This window comes from Coturnix japonica, chromosome 18, assembly GCF_001577835.2.
Source record: "Coturnix japonica isolate 7356 chromosome 18, Coturnix japonica 2.1, whole genome shotgun sequence".
Lineage (NCBI taxonomy): Eukaryota > Metazoa > Chordata > Aves > Galliformes > Phasianidae > Coturnix > Coturnix japonica.
In genome coordinates this window covers 9457215-9473213 of record NC_029533.1, presented here as the reverse complement: position 1 = coordinate 9473213, position 15999 = coordinate 9457215, and the positions used below count along the sequence as shown (strand labels likewise).

General features: G+C 53.7%; 2 protein-coding genes across 14 annotated transcripts in view; one reads left to right on the top strand and one right to left on the bottom strand.

The window, feature by feature from the left end:
- CASKIN2 (CASK interacting protein 2) overlaps window positions 1-12966 on the top strand; it is a 31499-nt gene extending 18533 nt beyond the window's left edge. For 6 of the 10 annotated variants that reach the window (XM_032448291.1, XM_032448286.1, XM_032448289.1 and 3 more), the window contains exons 3-20: window positions 1039-1090; window positions 2500-2597; window positions 2704-2849; window positions 2963-3058; window positions 3801-3931; window positions 4150-4258; window positions 4405-4513; window positions 4821-4915; window positions 4996-5113; window positions 5344-5538; window positions 5935-6056; window positions 6298-6379; window positions 6494-6588; window positions 6797-6907; window positions 7022-7123; window positions 7331-7469; window positions 7813-10432; window positions 10746-12966. In XM_032448291.1, coding sequence (XP_032304182.1) covers window positions 1039-1090; window positions 2500-2597; window positions 2704-2849; window positions 2963-3058; window positions 3801-3931; window positions 4150-4258; window positions 4405-4513; window positions 4821-4915; window positions 4996-5113; window positions 5344-5538; window positions 5935-6056; window positions 6298-6379; window positions 6494-6588; window positions 6797-6907; window positions 7022-7123; window positions 7331-7469; window positions 7813-10432; window positions 10746-10842 — 4517 coding nt within the window. In that variant the 3' untranslated portion in view covers window positions 10843-12966. Of the gene's footprint in view, window positions 1-569; window positions 949-1038; window positions 1091-2499; window positions 2598-2703; window positions 2850-2962; window positions 3059-3800; window positions 3932-4149; window positions 4259-4404; window positions 4514-4820; window positions 4916-4995; window positions 5114-5343; window positions 5539-5934; window positions 6057-6297; window positions 6380-6493; window positions 6589-6796; window positions 6908-7021; window positions 7124-7330; window positions 7470-7812; window positions 10433-10745 lie in introns of those variants that run through there. The other 4 variants (XM_015880268.2, XM_032448292.1, XM_015880266.2 and 1 more) reach the window with 3 other exon arrangements.
- A 424-nt stretch (window positions 12967-13390) lies between these two features.
- Window positions 13391-15999, bottom strand: part of TMEM94 (transmembrane protein 94) — a 37191-nt gene continuing 34582 nt past the window's right edge. For all 4 annotated transcript variants that reach the window (XM_015880263.2, XM_015880264.2, XM_015880261.2 and 1 more), the window contains one exon: window positions 13391-15491. In XM_015880263.2, coding sequence (XP_015735749.1) covers window positions 15419-15491 — 73 coding nt within the window. In that variant the 3' untranslated portion in view covers window positions 13391-15418. The remainder of the gene's footprint in view (window positions 15492-15999) is intronic.

Here is a 15999-nt window from a genome sequence, read left to right as displayed (position 1 = left end):
CATTACTTGGCTTCCTTTTAATTGTGCATTTGGATGATGAACGTGCCTTCCCCTTTTCAGCCCTGTTTTCAGGCAGAGGGGCTGCACATCTCCCGGTCTGCTTGGCTGCGAGGAAGGAGACTCCTTCTCTAGAACTGCATCACATGTCAGTGGAGCTTGAGCTGCTTCAGCCCTAGCTGAAGCCGTTTTCAGACTTTGACTTTTCATAGGGAACAGCACAGAAATCTTTCAAAGAATTTAAACTTGGCTCATGAGCAATAGCTCTGCATGGAAAGGCAGAGAAGTGGCCTCATTTCTTGCCCCCTGCATACCTTTCCCGTTCTTTCCCGTCTTACTTAGCACATGAATTCCAGAGATGTTAATCCTCTGTCAGCCCCTCGATGGAGAATACAACCTCCTCTGTGTGTGGGAGGAAGGAATTCATTTGAATTAATTGCGGGAAGGAGTGGGGAGCTGAGGTGCATGCTGGGACCAGGGTGGGGTGAGCATCCTCTGCTGCTCTGTAGCCCTAAAGAGGAGGGAGGGACAGGCAGGGGTGGGTTGGCCGCGGTGGCACAATCCTGGCATTCACAGCCAGAGGCTTCAGCCTCTGCACCATAAAAATGCCATTTGTGTGGGCTTTAGGCCTGGCCTTGGCAGGCAACGAGACAGCAAGTGGGGGGCGAAACAGCCCTGCTCAGCACTTCTCAGGCACTGCTGCTTATAAAGGGGAGGGAAGCACCATCCCACATTGAGCGGTAGGAGCTGCAGGGTCTGACCCATCTCAGGACCCTGGGGGTGCACAGAGGAGGGCAGGGGGCAGGAAAGACAGAGGGGAATGGATCTGAGCTAGAGTGGGCTCAGCACGGTGGCAGGAGGATTCGTGAAGGTGAATCGTGGAGGTGAATGTGGAGTAAGAGAGGGGAGACCATTGCGGGATGGGGCAGGCAGTGGTCTGCACACTGGGAGGTGAGTTTATTGTGGGATGGTGGGTGCTCTGTTCAGCTGTTCAGCTCCTGTTCAGCCTCTCACCTTGACTTTCATCTCTGGTCTCTGCAGAGCTCCTGGGATCTGCCAAGCGCCTGAACGTGAACTACCAGGATGCAGATGGGTGAGTGCTCCCTGCCCCATTAGGCTGCTGGTTGCCTCAGCACTTCCAGAGAGGAGGGGAAGCGTTTGTTTGGGGCAGCTTGCCTCCATGTCCTCTTGTTTCTCTGTGGGTATTGTGAAGTTTTCAAAGTTAACTGCTGAGTCTTGAAAACGCAACAGTATCTCAAGACAGGGCTACTTTATGGAGCCAGTGCAAGCCCTTACAGAGGCAGACAAAAGCCTGCATGGATCTGAGCTCTTCTGCATCCCCTTCTGTAGGACTGGGGCTGAAACGTATTCAGGTGGTGTCCTGAGTGTTGGGGAGCACCAGCCAGCCAGCCACAGCACATGCACATGCTTGTGTGCATGTTTAACATCCCAAGAGCAAAATTCCTCTATGTTGGGGGGTTAAAGAAAGAAAAGATGTGGTTGCTAAGTGACCACAGCATATTTGTACAGCTCATCACTTCCAAAATCCAAGCACTTAATAAGCTGGGTTCTGAGAGTTAAGGAAACCACAGAGGCCCATAAAATAAATGAGCACATTATTCTTATTGAATTAACTCTGACCCATAAATTATTAGCATTCATTTTAATATTATTGTTGCATCTAATTTCTATGTGTTTTCAAGGACTCTGTAGAGGAGGTGCCAGTGCTAGAAGGCCAACAAGGGGTTGGAAATGTGCAGGGTGACCGTCTTAAAATAATAGTATACAGACAGAGCTTATTAGAAAAAAAACAATCTAAAAGTAGGAGTATATCTAATTCTGATAAGGCACAGGGCCTGTGTTCAAGCAGCTCCAGGAGGGCTGCTGGTGCATGAAGGGTCTGCTCCCTGTTGAAGGACCACATGTGGTGTTTGATTTATAAAGAGCCCCTGAAGGAATGGCCAGGGGGATTTCCTCCCATCCATACCCTTGTTTTGAGGTGGAGGTTTCAGCGTGGCTGTGCTGTAGGAGGAAGCAGCCCTTTGCTGTGGTCAACACATCCCTGCTGTGTTGCCCAGGGGTGTTAGGCTGAGATGCTGCTGAGCCATTCAGAGCTCCCTCAGTGGTCTAAGGACCCCGTTTTTTGGCAGTGGCCCTGCGGGTGACAGCACAGGGGGAGTGTGCTGGGCAAACAGACCCCTTTTGCAGACCTGAGCCACAGAGCACATTAATTGCAGGCAGCCTTCCTTGCTGTGCCATGGGCTCCTGGCATCATTGCTGGCATGTGCAGAAGGACAGAACAGGAATAGCACAGGGGCATTTACCTCCACTTTGCTATGGGGAAACTGAGGCAGTGGCTGATGCTGAGCTGTGTTTGGAGCAATCAAGAGGGATGTAGCCATGAGCCACCTAGTGACCGTCCCAACCCTCAGCCCGTGTCTCTGTGCAAAGTGGGGCTATTGGAACAACATGGGAGGAACTGAGCCCTGCCTTGCCCTGTAGGTTCTCAGCGCTGCACCATGCGGCCTTGGGTGGAAGCCTGGACCTCATCTCACTGCTGCTGGAGGCACAGGCCACTGTGGACATCAAGGACAGCAACGGTAAGGGGTGACCTCATGCTTTGGCCCTATGGCAGCCAGCCCAGACCTCTGAGCCATACCAGACACTGAGCTGCCCTCTGCCCTGCTGAGCCTCATTTGCCCCCAGGAATGCGCCCCCTGCACTATGCAGCCTGGCAGGGGCGCGTGGAGCCGGTGCGGGTGCTGCTGCGCGCTGCTGCCTCCGTCAACATGGCCTCACTGGATGGGCAGATCCCACTGCACCTTTCAGCGCAGTATGGCCACTATGAGGTGGTAAGTAGGAGTTGGGGCCAGTGACAGCCACCTACCTTGGCTGGGTCTGTCCTTGTGGGTGGGGGTGATGCATGAACAGGGTGATGCTGAGCCCCCATGTTGCTCCCCTGTAGTCGGAAATGCTTCTGCAGCACCAGTCCAACCCCTGCATCATGGACAATTCGGGCAAGACCCCCCTGGACTTGGCCTGTGAGTTCGGGCGACTGAAGGTGAGCACTCTGCCATGAACTCCACAGCCTGGCAGGCAGCACCTGCCTCTTCTTATGGCTAGGCAATACCAGGTCCTGAAGCCTCAAGCTGCGGCCTTTGCTCCCAACCTCACTGCAAGGCAGCAGCAGGCTGACAGAGAACCTGGGTGTCCTTGTTTCTTAGAGCCCACAACTTCCCCCCACCCATCCTGGCTTTGCTCCCATTTAAGGGCAAGCTGAGTCTGCTGATCCCTACCAGCCTGGAGGGTCCAGCTCCATTCAGCGGTTCAAAGTCTCAGCTCAGCTCAGCTGTGACTCAGGAGACCCCAGCTGAGCCAGCGTGGTGGGGTTGGGCTGGCATGCAGCCAGCCAGACTGTCCCATGCCCCACCAGGGAAGGGTGCATGGGGATATTTCCATTTTTAGAGTATCTATAATATCTGCAGCTATAAACAGGGCAGTAAAAATAACTTCTCTGTGCCTTTGAGTTGCCTTGAGATGCTGAGAATCACTCCGGGCTTTGGGAGATTAATTTTTTAGGTCTTGGTCTGAAAAACCTGATTATGGGAAGGCTGTGTCTGGCTATGGTGACCTTCTTCTTGGTCTCAGCCAAGCTCTGTCCAGGCACAGCCAAACCCTAAGACTATGGGATGGATGGAAATGATGAGATAAAGAGCACAGAGTCAGCCCTGAAGATAGCAAGTGCAAGTGCCTTGTCGTGACTGGGTCACCTGCACCCCACTGCTCACCCTGTGCCTATGCAGGTAGCCCAGCTGCTGCTGAACAGCCATCTGTGTGTTGCCCTCCTGGACGGACAGTCCAAAGATGCAACTGACCCCAACTACACCACCCCGCTGCACCTGGCAGCCAAGAATGGGCACAAGGAGATCATCAGGTAATGCCCACACAGCCCTGGCACTGCTCAATGCCAAAAAAACGTTGTGAATTCAGTCTTTCATCCTCCTAAACTCACGTCCCTGTTACAGGCGCTGGTGCCTCATTCCCAAAGCCTCAGCAGTGCAGAGGGTTGTCTCATTCCCATTGCAAAGCAGCCAATCCCCTGGCCTCTGTGCCTGTGTCCTCCTGTTCATGCCTTTCCCTCCTTGCTACTAGGCAGCTGCTGAAGGCTGGAATTGAGATCAATAAGCAGACAAAGACGGGCACAGCCTTGCACGAGGCTGCACTCTATGGCAAAACAGAGGTGGTGCGGTTGCTGCTGGAGGTGAGCATAACAGGGACAGGACTGCACTAGGGGACAAACACCTGAGGCTTGGCCACCTCCTCCCTCTCATCCCCTCCCTCCCCGCATCCCCTGCCAGGTGGCTGCTGCTGCAGACTCTCGCACTAATTGCGTCCCTCCTTGGGCAGGGTGGTGTTGACGTGAACATCAGGAACACCTACAACCAGACAGCACTGGACATTGTCAACCAGTTTACCACCTCACATGCCAGCAAAGACATCAAGCAGCTGCTGAGAGGTGAGATGGGACCTGCCTGAGTCTAGGACCTACCTGGCACTGAGAGGAACTTCTTCCTAATGGAGCTTGCCTGATGCCCTCACCCTCCCAGTAGTCATAAACCAGCCTGGGTGCAAGTGTCAGTAGCTCAGTCCCCATCACATGTTTTCCCATTCTCCTTATGAGTGGTCCCCAGTGATGAAGTCCTACCTGCAGTGTTAATGTTCTCCCCTCTCTTCACTCTTTTTCTCCTCCTGCCATTCCCAAACCACTCCCTTGCCACACTGTGCTCTGACACCTTCCTTTGTTCCTCCATCCCTGTGTTCAGAGGCATCAGGAATCCTGAAGGTCCGAGCTTTGAAGGATTTTTGGAACCTCCATGACCCAACTGCTCTCAATGTCCGGGCAGGAGACATCATTACGGTAAGGCTGCTCCCTACTCCCTATCCCCCATGTCCACCACTGCCCACAGTACCAGCCCTATCCTCCTCTCCCTACATCAGGTCCTGGAGCAGCATCCAGATGGGCGATGGAAGGGGCACATCCATGACATTCAGAAAGGCACCGATCGTGTTGGGTACTTCCCCCCGTCCATTGCTGAAGTCATCAGCAAGCGAACAGGTCAGTGACCATCCTGGGTGTATTGTCTCCTGTGTGAAACCGTCTCACCCTTCCTAGCACCTCCCATAGACAGGTCCCTGCAGCCCCAGGTGGCAGGGAAAGAAAGGATTCTGGTGGAAACTGGAGGCTGTGTGACTGGTGGGGTAGAAATTTGGGGTTTGAGACTCAGATGTGCCCCCTTGCTGTCTCTACACAAACTCTGACCATGCATGTTTTGTCTTTGAATGCAGGCATGATCCTCCCCCGCATGGCGCTCACGCACCAGCACCAGGGCAGCCCTGGGGCCCTCACAGCGCTCCCTGACTGCAGCCCTCCACAGCTGCAGCACTTCCCCGACGAGTGTCCGCAGCAGGCAGCCCCAAGCATTCCAGCATCCTATGGCCACCTCACCCTAACCTGGACAGCCCCAGGCCCTGACAGCCCAGGTCAGGGATGCAGCTGGGGAGGGAGAACAACTGGGGACCTTCCTCTGCCCGCAGCCCTGCCTGCATGGGGGACTCTCCTTCCACATCCTCACAGGGAAGCAGCTAGACAAGAGGGAGCAACTGTAGAGAAAGGGAGTTTAGGGGAACCCATAGAGCAGCCCCTTCCCTCCCAGTGTTCTCAGTCAGACTGAGTTCTCATGTCCCTTTTGTGTGTCCCATGCCAGCCCAGATCACTGTATCTGTGCTGTGTGTGCCAGGAGGGACAGATGCATGATGCATGGCTGGAAGAACCTTGGGGGAGGCTGGATTTTGCTGCTGTCCTTGTGCTGTCACATGGGAACCCTTGTGCCCCAGTCCCAGGGCACTGCTGACAACCTCCTCTCCTATCCTGAGCAGCAGGAGACAGGAACAGCGTGGGCAGCGAGGGCAGCATTGGCAGCATCCGCAGTGCTGGCAGTGGACAGAGCACTGAGGGCACCAATGGGCAAAATACCAACATCATCATCGAGAACACTAGGGTAGGTGTGCCCACCCCTGCTGTACCCACGCTCCTCCACATGGTTAACCCATTCTGAGTCAGGATGATGATGGAGCCCTGTACTTCCCTTGCATCCCCTGACAAAGCAGGGACTGATGAAGCTGAGCATCCTTTACCAAAATGTATTTGCTGCTGTGGGGAAACACCTGTGGGGCTGGAGCTTATCCCAGGGATAAGGCCCTCCTAGAGGGATGTCTTCACTCACTCTTCCTCTCCCTCAGCCACTGCCCTCCACTGGTGATGACCTCCAGGAACACCTTTTGGGATCAGAGCCATGCAATGAACAGATTACTTCCACGACAGGTGAGGGATGTCTCAACACCATGGGGCCTTGGGGACAGCTGTGCCCTGTACCTGGGGCCGTGTGGTGCCCAAGTTCCCATGTGACTCTCTCCTCTCCCCTGTCCTTTCTGCCAGGGCCTCCAGGCCACCAGACCCCTGGCAGCTGCACCCCTAGAGACAAGGTCTTTTCCCACCAGTTTCTGCGACCTGAGCATCTCCTTGAGGGGAAGGTAATCAGGCCAGTCAGCATCTGGCATGCAGGGTGGGAGGGCCATGTCTGGGGTTCTCTGCCCAACTCTCGCTGCAGTGGGGAGATGGGACTGAGTTTTGGGAATGCTGGGGACAAGTGGGTCTTGCTCAAGGAGGTCCTGTTGTCATGCCCCAACCAAACCCTACAGCCATCGTCACAGACTTCTCTTTGCCTTGTCTTCTCCCCAGGATGCAGAAGCCATTTACAACTGGCTGAGTGAGTTCCAGCTGGAGTCATACACTGTCAACTTCCTCAATGCTGGCTATGATGTCCCCACCATTAGTCGCATGACGCCAGAGGTAAGGCAAGTCCTTCCCTGCAGGCTAACACCCCTTGCCCTGCTGGCTGTAGGTGCTCACTGCTCCATGCTTTCCATGCTGCTGCTAACTGTAGCCCCACTCTACTTGTGTTAGGACCTGACAGCCATCGGTGTGACCAAACCAGGCCACAGGAAGAAGATCTCCACTGAGATTGGGCAGCTTAGTATAGCTGAGTGGCTACCTAACTATATCCCGGTGAGTCCTCTTTGATCCTCTTTACTCAGAGCTGCCTTTCCCCAAGACAAGATGGGGAAGCTATAAGTAAATGAATGCTGAAACTGCCTGCATTAATGCAGCTAGAGATCCTAAGACAGCAGCCTTCCAGACAGGAGCAGGGAGGAGATGGGTAAAGGCAGTGCCCATCCCTTCATGCTCATGGCAGCACCTCCATGCTCTTCACAGGCTGACCTGATGGATTGGCTCAGTGCCATTGGGTTGCCACAGTACCACAAAAAATTGGTAAACAATGGCTACGACTCCATCACCATTGTCACGGACCTGACATGGGAGGATTTGCAAGAGATTGGCATCAATAAGCTGGGTGAGTCCTTGCTGCAGTGTAGGGGTAGCCCAGTGCAGCTGAGTCTCCTGGCCATGTCACCATGTCCTGACCTTGCATAGGGTGGGCAGTGCAGGCATGTCCTGCACACCTGCAAAGGGCAGTTCCTGGCTATCCCCAAAGACTGCCCTGGGCAGACGGGAGTCATACTGTACTGGTTGGAAGTTGGCATTGATTTATCTCTTCCCGTGGGCAGGGTCTGGATAACCTGAAGGCCTTTGACCTGGTTGATGGTGTGACCTTGGCTGTTCTCAGCCAAAAAACAAAGGCCTTGGGAGGGAAGGAGCCAACCTAATGTCCCTTTCTTGTTGAAACTCTCTCCCAGGCCACCAGAAGAAGATCATGCTGGCTGTAAAGAAGCTCAAAGACCTCCGCAAAAGCCTCAGCCAAGCAGAAGCGACACTGACAAGACACAAAGTCCCAGGTGCCCTGGACATTGTCACTATTGAGTCACTGGAGAATGGGGAGTGCCAGTCCCCAAACACACCCAAAATGACAACGTTCCAGGACAGCGAGCTCAGCTATGAGCTCCAGACAGCCATGTCCAACAGCTGCCATGAGACGCTCAGCATCAAAAACAGCCAGGGAATGTCACGGAGCCAGGAGAGCATTGGGGTACGGTCCCGGGGTTCAGGGCACTCACAGGACCATGTACTGTCCCGGCACCTCTCCAGCCCCTCACAGGAGAGCCTGGGCAGCGGAGAGAGCAGCAGCAGCAGTAGTGGGCAGTCCTGCATGCCACCCCATAGCAAGGAAGGCCTGGCCAGCCTGCAGAGACAGCCCAGCCCCGAGCCCTGTGGGAAGCTCACCTCCCCCGAGGGGCTGAATGGCTTCGCCAATGGCAGTGGGGGCAGCCCACTCAAGGAGAGGAACCTGCCTGAAGGCACAGATCAATATGGCCGGCTGACAGCTCAGAAAGGTGCTGGCCCTGTGGGGACACTGGTGGTCTCCCCCAGTACCCCTCCCCAGACTCCCAGCAAGGCAACAGCTCCATATGTCTTTATGTACCCACATGTCTCCTTGAAAACCCAAAGAACCGCTTCCATCCAGGGAGCAGAGCAGCCCAAGACCATGGCACATTCCTATCCCTCCTTCTCCTCTGGGCAGAAGAGCAGCCTGCAAACGTCAGCCCCAAAAGCTTTCTCATACCTGCACAGTCAGTGCAGCCCTGGTGGGCTGCTGAAGGCTTCCACGGCCCCAAATGCCTGGCAGACAGGGGAACAGCACAAGGGGAGTGATGGCTCCAAGAACAAGAAGCGGTCACACAGCCTGAACCGCTATGCGCTGTCGGATGGGGAGCATGAGGAGGAGGAGGGGATGCCCACCAGCACGTTGGGCTCCTATGCCACCCTGACACGGCGTCCAGGCCGCAGCCAGATGCCACGAGCCTGCCTGCAGACAGAGGCCAAGGTGACCCGCAGCCAGTCCTTTGCCATCCGGGCCAAGCGCAAGGGCCCCCCGCCGCCGCCTCCCAAGCGTCTTAGTTCTGTCTCCAGCACTCCCACTGCTGAAGTGGATAGTGAGCAGCCCCCGGACCCTGAGCGACAGCCTGCTGTTCCCCAGGACATGGCTGACACAGGTGCCAGCCCCAGTGACAGTGGCTGCAGCAGGACAGTGAGGAGCCTGGTGGCTGCACTGGAGGAAACACCAGGGCTGAATCCACCCAAACCTCTGCTGGCCCCGAAACCACTGCATGTGGCTCAGGACTCTCTCTCTAGGGCTGCTGTGGTTGATCAGTCCCATGGCAGTTGTGATCCCAGCAGCACTGTGCTCTCTGACTCTGGCCGGGACCCCTTTGATAGCAACAAGCCGCGGAGACGGACATTGAGTGAGCCCAGTACTCCCACGACAGAGGCTGTGCAGGACAGGCAGGAGGACGCCTGCTCAGACACAGAAGAAGAGGCCAAGCCAGAGGTCTCTTCATCCTCCCAGAACAGTTCCAGTGAGTGCATCCCCTTTGCAGAAGAAGGCAACTTAACGATCAAGCAGCGACCAAAGCCTATTGGGCATCCCAAGGCTGACACTGCAGTGCAGGACACAGAGCCTGGCTCCCAGCCTGCAGAGTCCCCGTGCACAGATGGGAAGGAGCCGGCTGTCTGTGCTGCCACCAAGGAGCTGCCCGTGCTGGAGTTCAACCTCACTGAGTCAGACACAGTGAAGCGCCGGCCGCGCTTCAGAGAGCGGGAGCCGCTGCAGGCAGTGCTGAAGGCATTCAGCATGGCAGGGCAGGCTGAGGTGGGGGCCAGCTCTGCACCCCAGTATGCGCAGGCCCAGGCTGTAAGCATCGTGGGCCCCACCACACAGGGGCCAGCACTTCAGGCTGGACTGGCTGGTGATGCTTTTGATGATGACAGTGTAGATTTCAGGATTGCTGAGATAGAGAAGAGCATCTTGTCACTGGAGAAAGGGATTAAGAAGGCACCAAGCCCCATCAAAGTCCCCAGCCCCACAGAACTGCTTGGCACTGCTGTGGTGAGGATGCCTGCTGCAGGTATGGGGATTTGTGGGGAGGTCTCTAGGGTTGTGGCAGGGTCTGAGGCTCCTTCCTTCCACTACGGGCTCCATGTGGCATTCCCAGCCCGCCCAGTGAGGGGAAGCTGTGCCACCACGTGCCATGAGGCTTTTTCCCTTTCAGACATCCCTGCCAAGCACACTTCTGTGGCGTCCACCAAGTTGGTTTTCTCTGGGCCTAAGACCATCTACCAGCAGGTCCTGCAGCCCTCCCGCCATACTGTCGCTCCCTGGGCAGCCACTGAGTTGATGCCAGATGTTTCTGGGTCCCCGGCTGGTCCCAGCCCGCTGACACTGGAGGCAAGTGGCAAAGTGTTTGCAAAGCCCTTGCCCTCTGCCCCAGGGGCTGCCCTGGTCCAGCAGCGGTTGGAGCACACCAGCATCACCACATTGCAGGAAGCCGAGAAGAAGATCACAGCGGAGGAGGTGCAGAGGTGAGGTGGCTTTGGGGGAGAGGAAGATGCTGGGGTGAAACTCCTGAGAACAGAACTGGGGAGCCATCAGTGAGGATGGGCAGAGGGCTGGGGTCCTCCAGCCCTGCAGGCAGCAGCGGGTACCCAGGCAGCCCCAGGGCTGTGTGCGGGCTGCAGCCACCTGCACGCAGACAGCACATGCCTGCGACAGCTGGGTCGAGCAGGCTGAGGTTTGGCTGTGTCTGGAGGATCCAGTCCATCCTGGCTGCCTCTGCCCCATCTGCACCTTGAGCCTTCAGGCTGCGTTCTAACCATTTGTCCCTTCCCTCCCCAGCCCCCCCAGGGCCATGCACTTGGCCAGGAACATCCTGGAGGACATCAGCAATATGTTTGATGACCTGGCTGACCAGCTGGATGCAATGCTGGACTGAGGCTTGTTCCTTTTTTCCCTTTCCTGCCTCTGTCTGCTCTGTCAGCGAGATGGGGGAAGAATGGATCAGTACCAAGCGGTGCCTTCAGGTCCCTCCGGCTGCCCCTTCCCTGCACTTTGCACCACTGCTGGGGCTGTGGATGGCCCTCCTCATCCCTCACGTCACTGAGAGCTGCCTTGCCTCTTGTCACCGCTGCTGCTTTCCGAGGGAGCTGGGCATCTTCCTTTGGACTGGTAGAAGGAGAGCCCAGGAGGGCTGTGCTTCTGGAGGCCATGGGGGAGCCCTCGCTCCCTTGCACTGAGGAGTCCCCAGAAGGGACCTTTCTCTTTCCTCACCGCACTGAGTCCTGCTTCTTATTATTTATCCCCTGCCAACAGTGTGTCAAAAGAAAGACCTTCCTGGGCAGCTGCCATGGAGCTGGCTACCACGCAGAGCCCTGCCTGACAGCAGCTGAAAGAAGACAGGGCTTGTCCTCATTTGGCAGCTCATAGAGTGAGAAGGAACATTCCTGCTTTATTTGTTGCTTTTCCAAACGCATCAACGTCAGGCAGCATGTAATGTGAGTGGATTGAAAGCCCTGGTGGGACCCGCACCTCCCAGGATGGGGCTGGCACTGCCTGTGCCCACGGTCATGGGGACGGTGGCACTGAATGCCGCACACGGATGCGTTTAAGGCAGTCCAGAGCAGTGTATTCCATGGAGGCTGCCTCTTGCTGATGCTGCTCCTACCCAAAGTGCAGCCCTCGTGCTTCAAGGGATGACGTAGCAGAATGGTTAGTGGTGGGTTTTTTTTGTTGTTCTTTTTTAAACCCTCATTTTGTTCTTTTTTTGGGTGTGGACCTTCTTCCTACTCCCTCTATCCCATTTGCAGTCTCCTTGCAGGAAGATGCTGGCACAGGCTGTGAATGCTGTTACACAGCAGCAGCGTTTGGGACCAGGCTTCCATGCAGTGCTAACCCCATGAGAGGTGATCCCACACATGGGGTGAACGCAGCTCAGCAGCAGCTGCTGTGCACACACACTGGATGCAGTTACAGCCGTGTCTGCAGCAGGGGAACAGCAATGGTAGCTCATTGCATCCGAGCAATAGGAGCAGCTGCATGGTTTGAAGAAAGATTTCTCTTCCAGGATCTGTTTAGTAGTGCATGTCTAAATATGACCAAGAGCCCTGAACTTGGCTTGTGCTCAGCATGCCAAGCAAATGAAAGCACTGGAGCACCAGAAGGGAACCTAAGATTGTACTGAAGTGCCATTTGTTAGAAAAATTCTGAACAAAGGGAAAAATAAATTCCATTTCCTACCCATTTTAGAGAATGTCCCACACAAAACCAAACTGGAGAGGGAGAAGGTGGCTATAGAGGCTGAGTTTTCCCAGTCCTTTGGGGAATGTGAGACTGAAGGAGCTTGTTCACAGCTCCTTGCCCTGCATGGAGGAGCAGAACCTGCCCAAGTGGCTCTTGTGGGCCATGTTGTGTGTATTGAAATGACCACGTCTGACAGGCAAGTGCTGCATCGTGGACACGATGCTTTCAAAATAGCTCCAGCCAGTGGCACTTTATCAAAAGGTTTGCACAAACCTTTACAAACTGTTCTTTATTCTCATGAGTCGATCTGGGACAAATCCAGTTTTTTGGGGTTTTTTGCTTGTTTGTTTTCCTGACATTGATAAACTGTAAATTTTTTTAAGGCCAATGTATATATTTTAAATGTGATTTACTATATATATTTACTAGCCAGAACCACAAGTCTTGTACTCGGGTCAGGGATGAGGACGCTGGTGTGGAGCTGTCACTGAGCCACCTGAGGGCAGCATCACGCCACTCTGTCAATAAGGGAATTAAACACTTGGTTTTTCTAGAAGAATGCCTATTTTTTAAGCTCTACATCTCTATTTTGAAGCTACTGTATGGTGTGTAAGTTATGTGCACTGCAGCTGGGACCGACCCTGCCTGCACCTGCTCTGTGCAGCAAGACAGAGGCCAAACAAATCGCCCACGTCATCACTAGACTGACAACAGGTTTTAACCTTCTGCTCTGTTTGTGTTGATAATGTGTTTTGTTTTCCACTAACTCCCATTGAGACTGAATTCTATTAAACAGTCGGGCTATTTTACCCTTTTCATAGTTCTGCATGGTTGTCTCCTTCATGTCAAATCATACGAGCTCATCTCCTGCTCTGTCTGAAGTCCACTGAGGAGCAGCTTTGTCCTGCCCCCTGCACGCTTAAAAACGTTCAGTCTGAGCATTACGATTGTGACAGCAGCACGTGATGCGCACACGGGGGGTGAGCGCTGCCTTCCCGTCCCTCTGCCCAGCTTTGGATCCTTTGCTCAGGACAAGCAGCCCGGGGCCTCATCTCACCACTGTGTTTCATTTGCTGAAGGCTCAGCAAAAACTGGGAGAAAGTGTCAGGGTCGGATTCTGGGAGTACCGAGGTTTCAGGCTGTTCCTACAACAGAGGTGAGCGATGTCAACTATGACCCTACGGCACAACCAGCCACACACACTCGTAGCTCCTCACTTTGCAGAGTGCAGACTTCATCCTGCGTTCACTGGCTGTGTTATCCAAGACAGTAGTTTATTGCTGTTCATATACTGGATGTGTGTGTGTTAGCATTTGTTTCTTTTTTTAATACAAGTTTTAATACAAATCAAATATTTTTACATACATCCCCCAAAAATTTAATATAAAATATACACCATTTAAAAACATCTTGATGTAGGAAACTTCCTGAAGCCATTCACTCTGGTTCTCAGGTGCCTCAATGGTAGAAGGAAGGGAGGGCAATGTCAGACCATCCTAAAGGCTCCCTTACTGTGCCTTGGCTCTGCCCAGATTTAACACAGGAGGGAGGATGCAGAACAGTAACTTTTGTTGATCACCCACAGAAAGAAACCTGGGATGCGCCGCCTCTCGTGGAAGGTGCAGCCAGCAGGTCCTGGTAGCTGCTGCCTTTTGTCAACCACAAGTTCAGTGGCACAGAGCAAGAGATAAGGTCTGGGTGGCAGGACAAGCACTGTGCATGCTCCCTGTTTTTGCTGAAATGTAAGGAAGATGAGGTGGAGCAGCAGGTAGGGCTGGGGATCCAGCAGCATGTGTTAGCCTAGGACACCACAGGGAAACAGCAGCTGCGTACTGTAGTGTTAATACTAGAAGCAAAACCAGGATTTGTCAGGTTTAACCAGTTTTAGAACAAGGAAGAGAGTCAACATCTCCATGAGCTGTAAATATTTCAGTAGGCAAGCCTATGTGCTCCTGCATAGCCCCCAACTATAAGCCCACAACAACACCACTGTTCCCTGTGCAGCTGGGGTCTGATCAGAGCTCAGGAGTGGTGTGCAGCATTGGGGGCACACTGTGGTTTGCAGTAGCCAGCAGTGGAATGTTTCCCCCAGCCAAGCAGAAGATATCTCCAGAAGAATGGGTACAGCTGTATGGGGAGAAGCATGGAGGGGAGAGACTTCCAAGTACTAGCACAGAAAGGCATGACTGGGAGGGTGGAATCCCTATGCTTTGGGTACAGCACATTTTCAGGCTAGAAAAGGAGCTGCCCACCAGCTCCACGTTAGTCACAACTGCAAGATACAGATGGAACGACACCTCCCTCACTCGGTGGCAGGGAGGTCTGAGGTTTTATCTCTAGCTGCAAATGTTGCTGTGGCTCTCTCAAGTAGGCATTTTACTGAAGTAATAAAGCAATTCAAATCACAAAAATTAGGACAGTTATAAACCTACCTCTTTGAGGGCTATTAAAGCAGACAATAGATGGTTCAAATAGGTGGGAGGAAGCTGGGCTGTGCAAGTCCTCCTAACTCCTTGCGCTCTGCAGAAGTAGAGTTAAACTCAGCTTGTCTTACAGCCCTGTCCCATTCATCTCTTGAAGCACTTAACAGTTGGCATGTGGCTACAACAACGCTAAAGGGTAGGCCTGGCCATGACAGATGGGGGGCTTTCCTAGCATGGTAGCAGAGTTCCTTCCCAGTATCCCTTTGTGCCAGGTGAGGGCTGGAGGTCACATTCCCGCAATACTCTCAAGAGCAGCAGGAGAGATAGCTGAGGAAGGTCGCTGAGGGCATGCGAGGCATGCAGACACATGCATCATCCAGGAATGCAAGCAGAGGGAAAAAAATGGGTTCCAATAGAAGTCTCTTGCCTTAGCAGCCCTGTAGCTCCCCTTCTGGCCCTAGATTATCCTATCAGGTAAAAAATTAAAAAATTAAAAATAAAAAAACATTTGCTAACCCAGAATGAAGGAGTCAGTTGATTTCAGCATCACCATCATACTAACAAAAACCTCTACTAATAAATAAATAAAGGAAGAGCAGCCTGAACAGCCAGCAGAGCTTGCAGGCTCTGAGCAACTTGGCAGGCCAGAGAGAGACTGCACACCTACTGGGGGATCCCAACAGCAGAACCCTGCCTGAGCCTCCCCTGAAAGGCGCTGATGCAGTTTTGCAAGGAGGCGGTCTGGTCTGTATGTGTGAAAGGAAACTTCCTGAGCCTGTGAGCAGCTGTTCTCCCCTTGTAGGATGTTGCTATGTGACCCTGGTCTCAGGGAATTCAAGTTGAAAGGGTTTAAAATGGCGAATTCATCCCCAGCTTTGTTTCAAACTGCAACTTCTGCCTCTTCTGGTAACGGACCCGGACCCTGGAGGAGACAGGAAAAACAGCAGAGTCAGTACATGGAGGGGCAAAAGGCAGAGCTGCCCCACTGCAGTTCCAGAGCTGCACAGCTCTGAGAAGCAGAGGAACCCCTGGCCATGGACCATGAACCCCCTTCCATGAAGAGAAATGGAAGCTGTACCCATCAACATTCCCTGTAATCCCTACTGCCTTTCCCCACCAACTCCCTTTCCTGAATCAGTGCTCATTAGTGTTAACTCCCAGCTCTAGCTGCTCCCTGTACTAGGCAGAACTTTGCCTGCCAATTCTTGGTTTCCGCTACTTCCCATGGAAATGCATCCCACAATCCAGGCACTGTGTGAAGACATTGTTTCCTCTGCCATGATTCAATGCTTCCCTGTCCCTGCTGGGACAAGATATAGAGAACAGCCCTCTTCAAGCCACTTTTGGCATTTCACAGATCTCCCCTGCACTGGTGAGAGATCAGGGATTTTGGTCTCACTGTTCCTGCCCTCTTCTGACCTTCTTTCCTC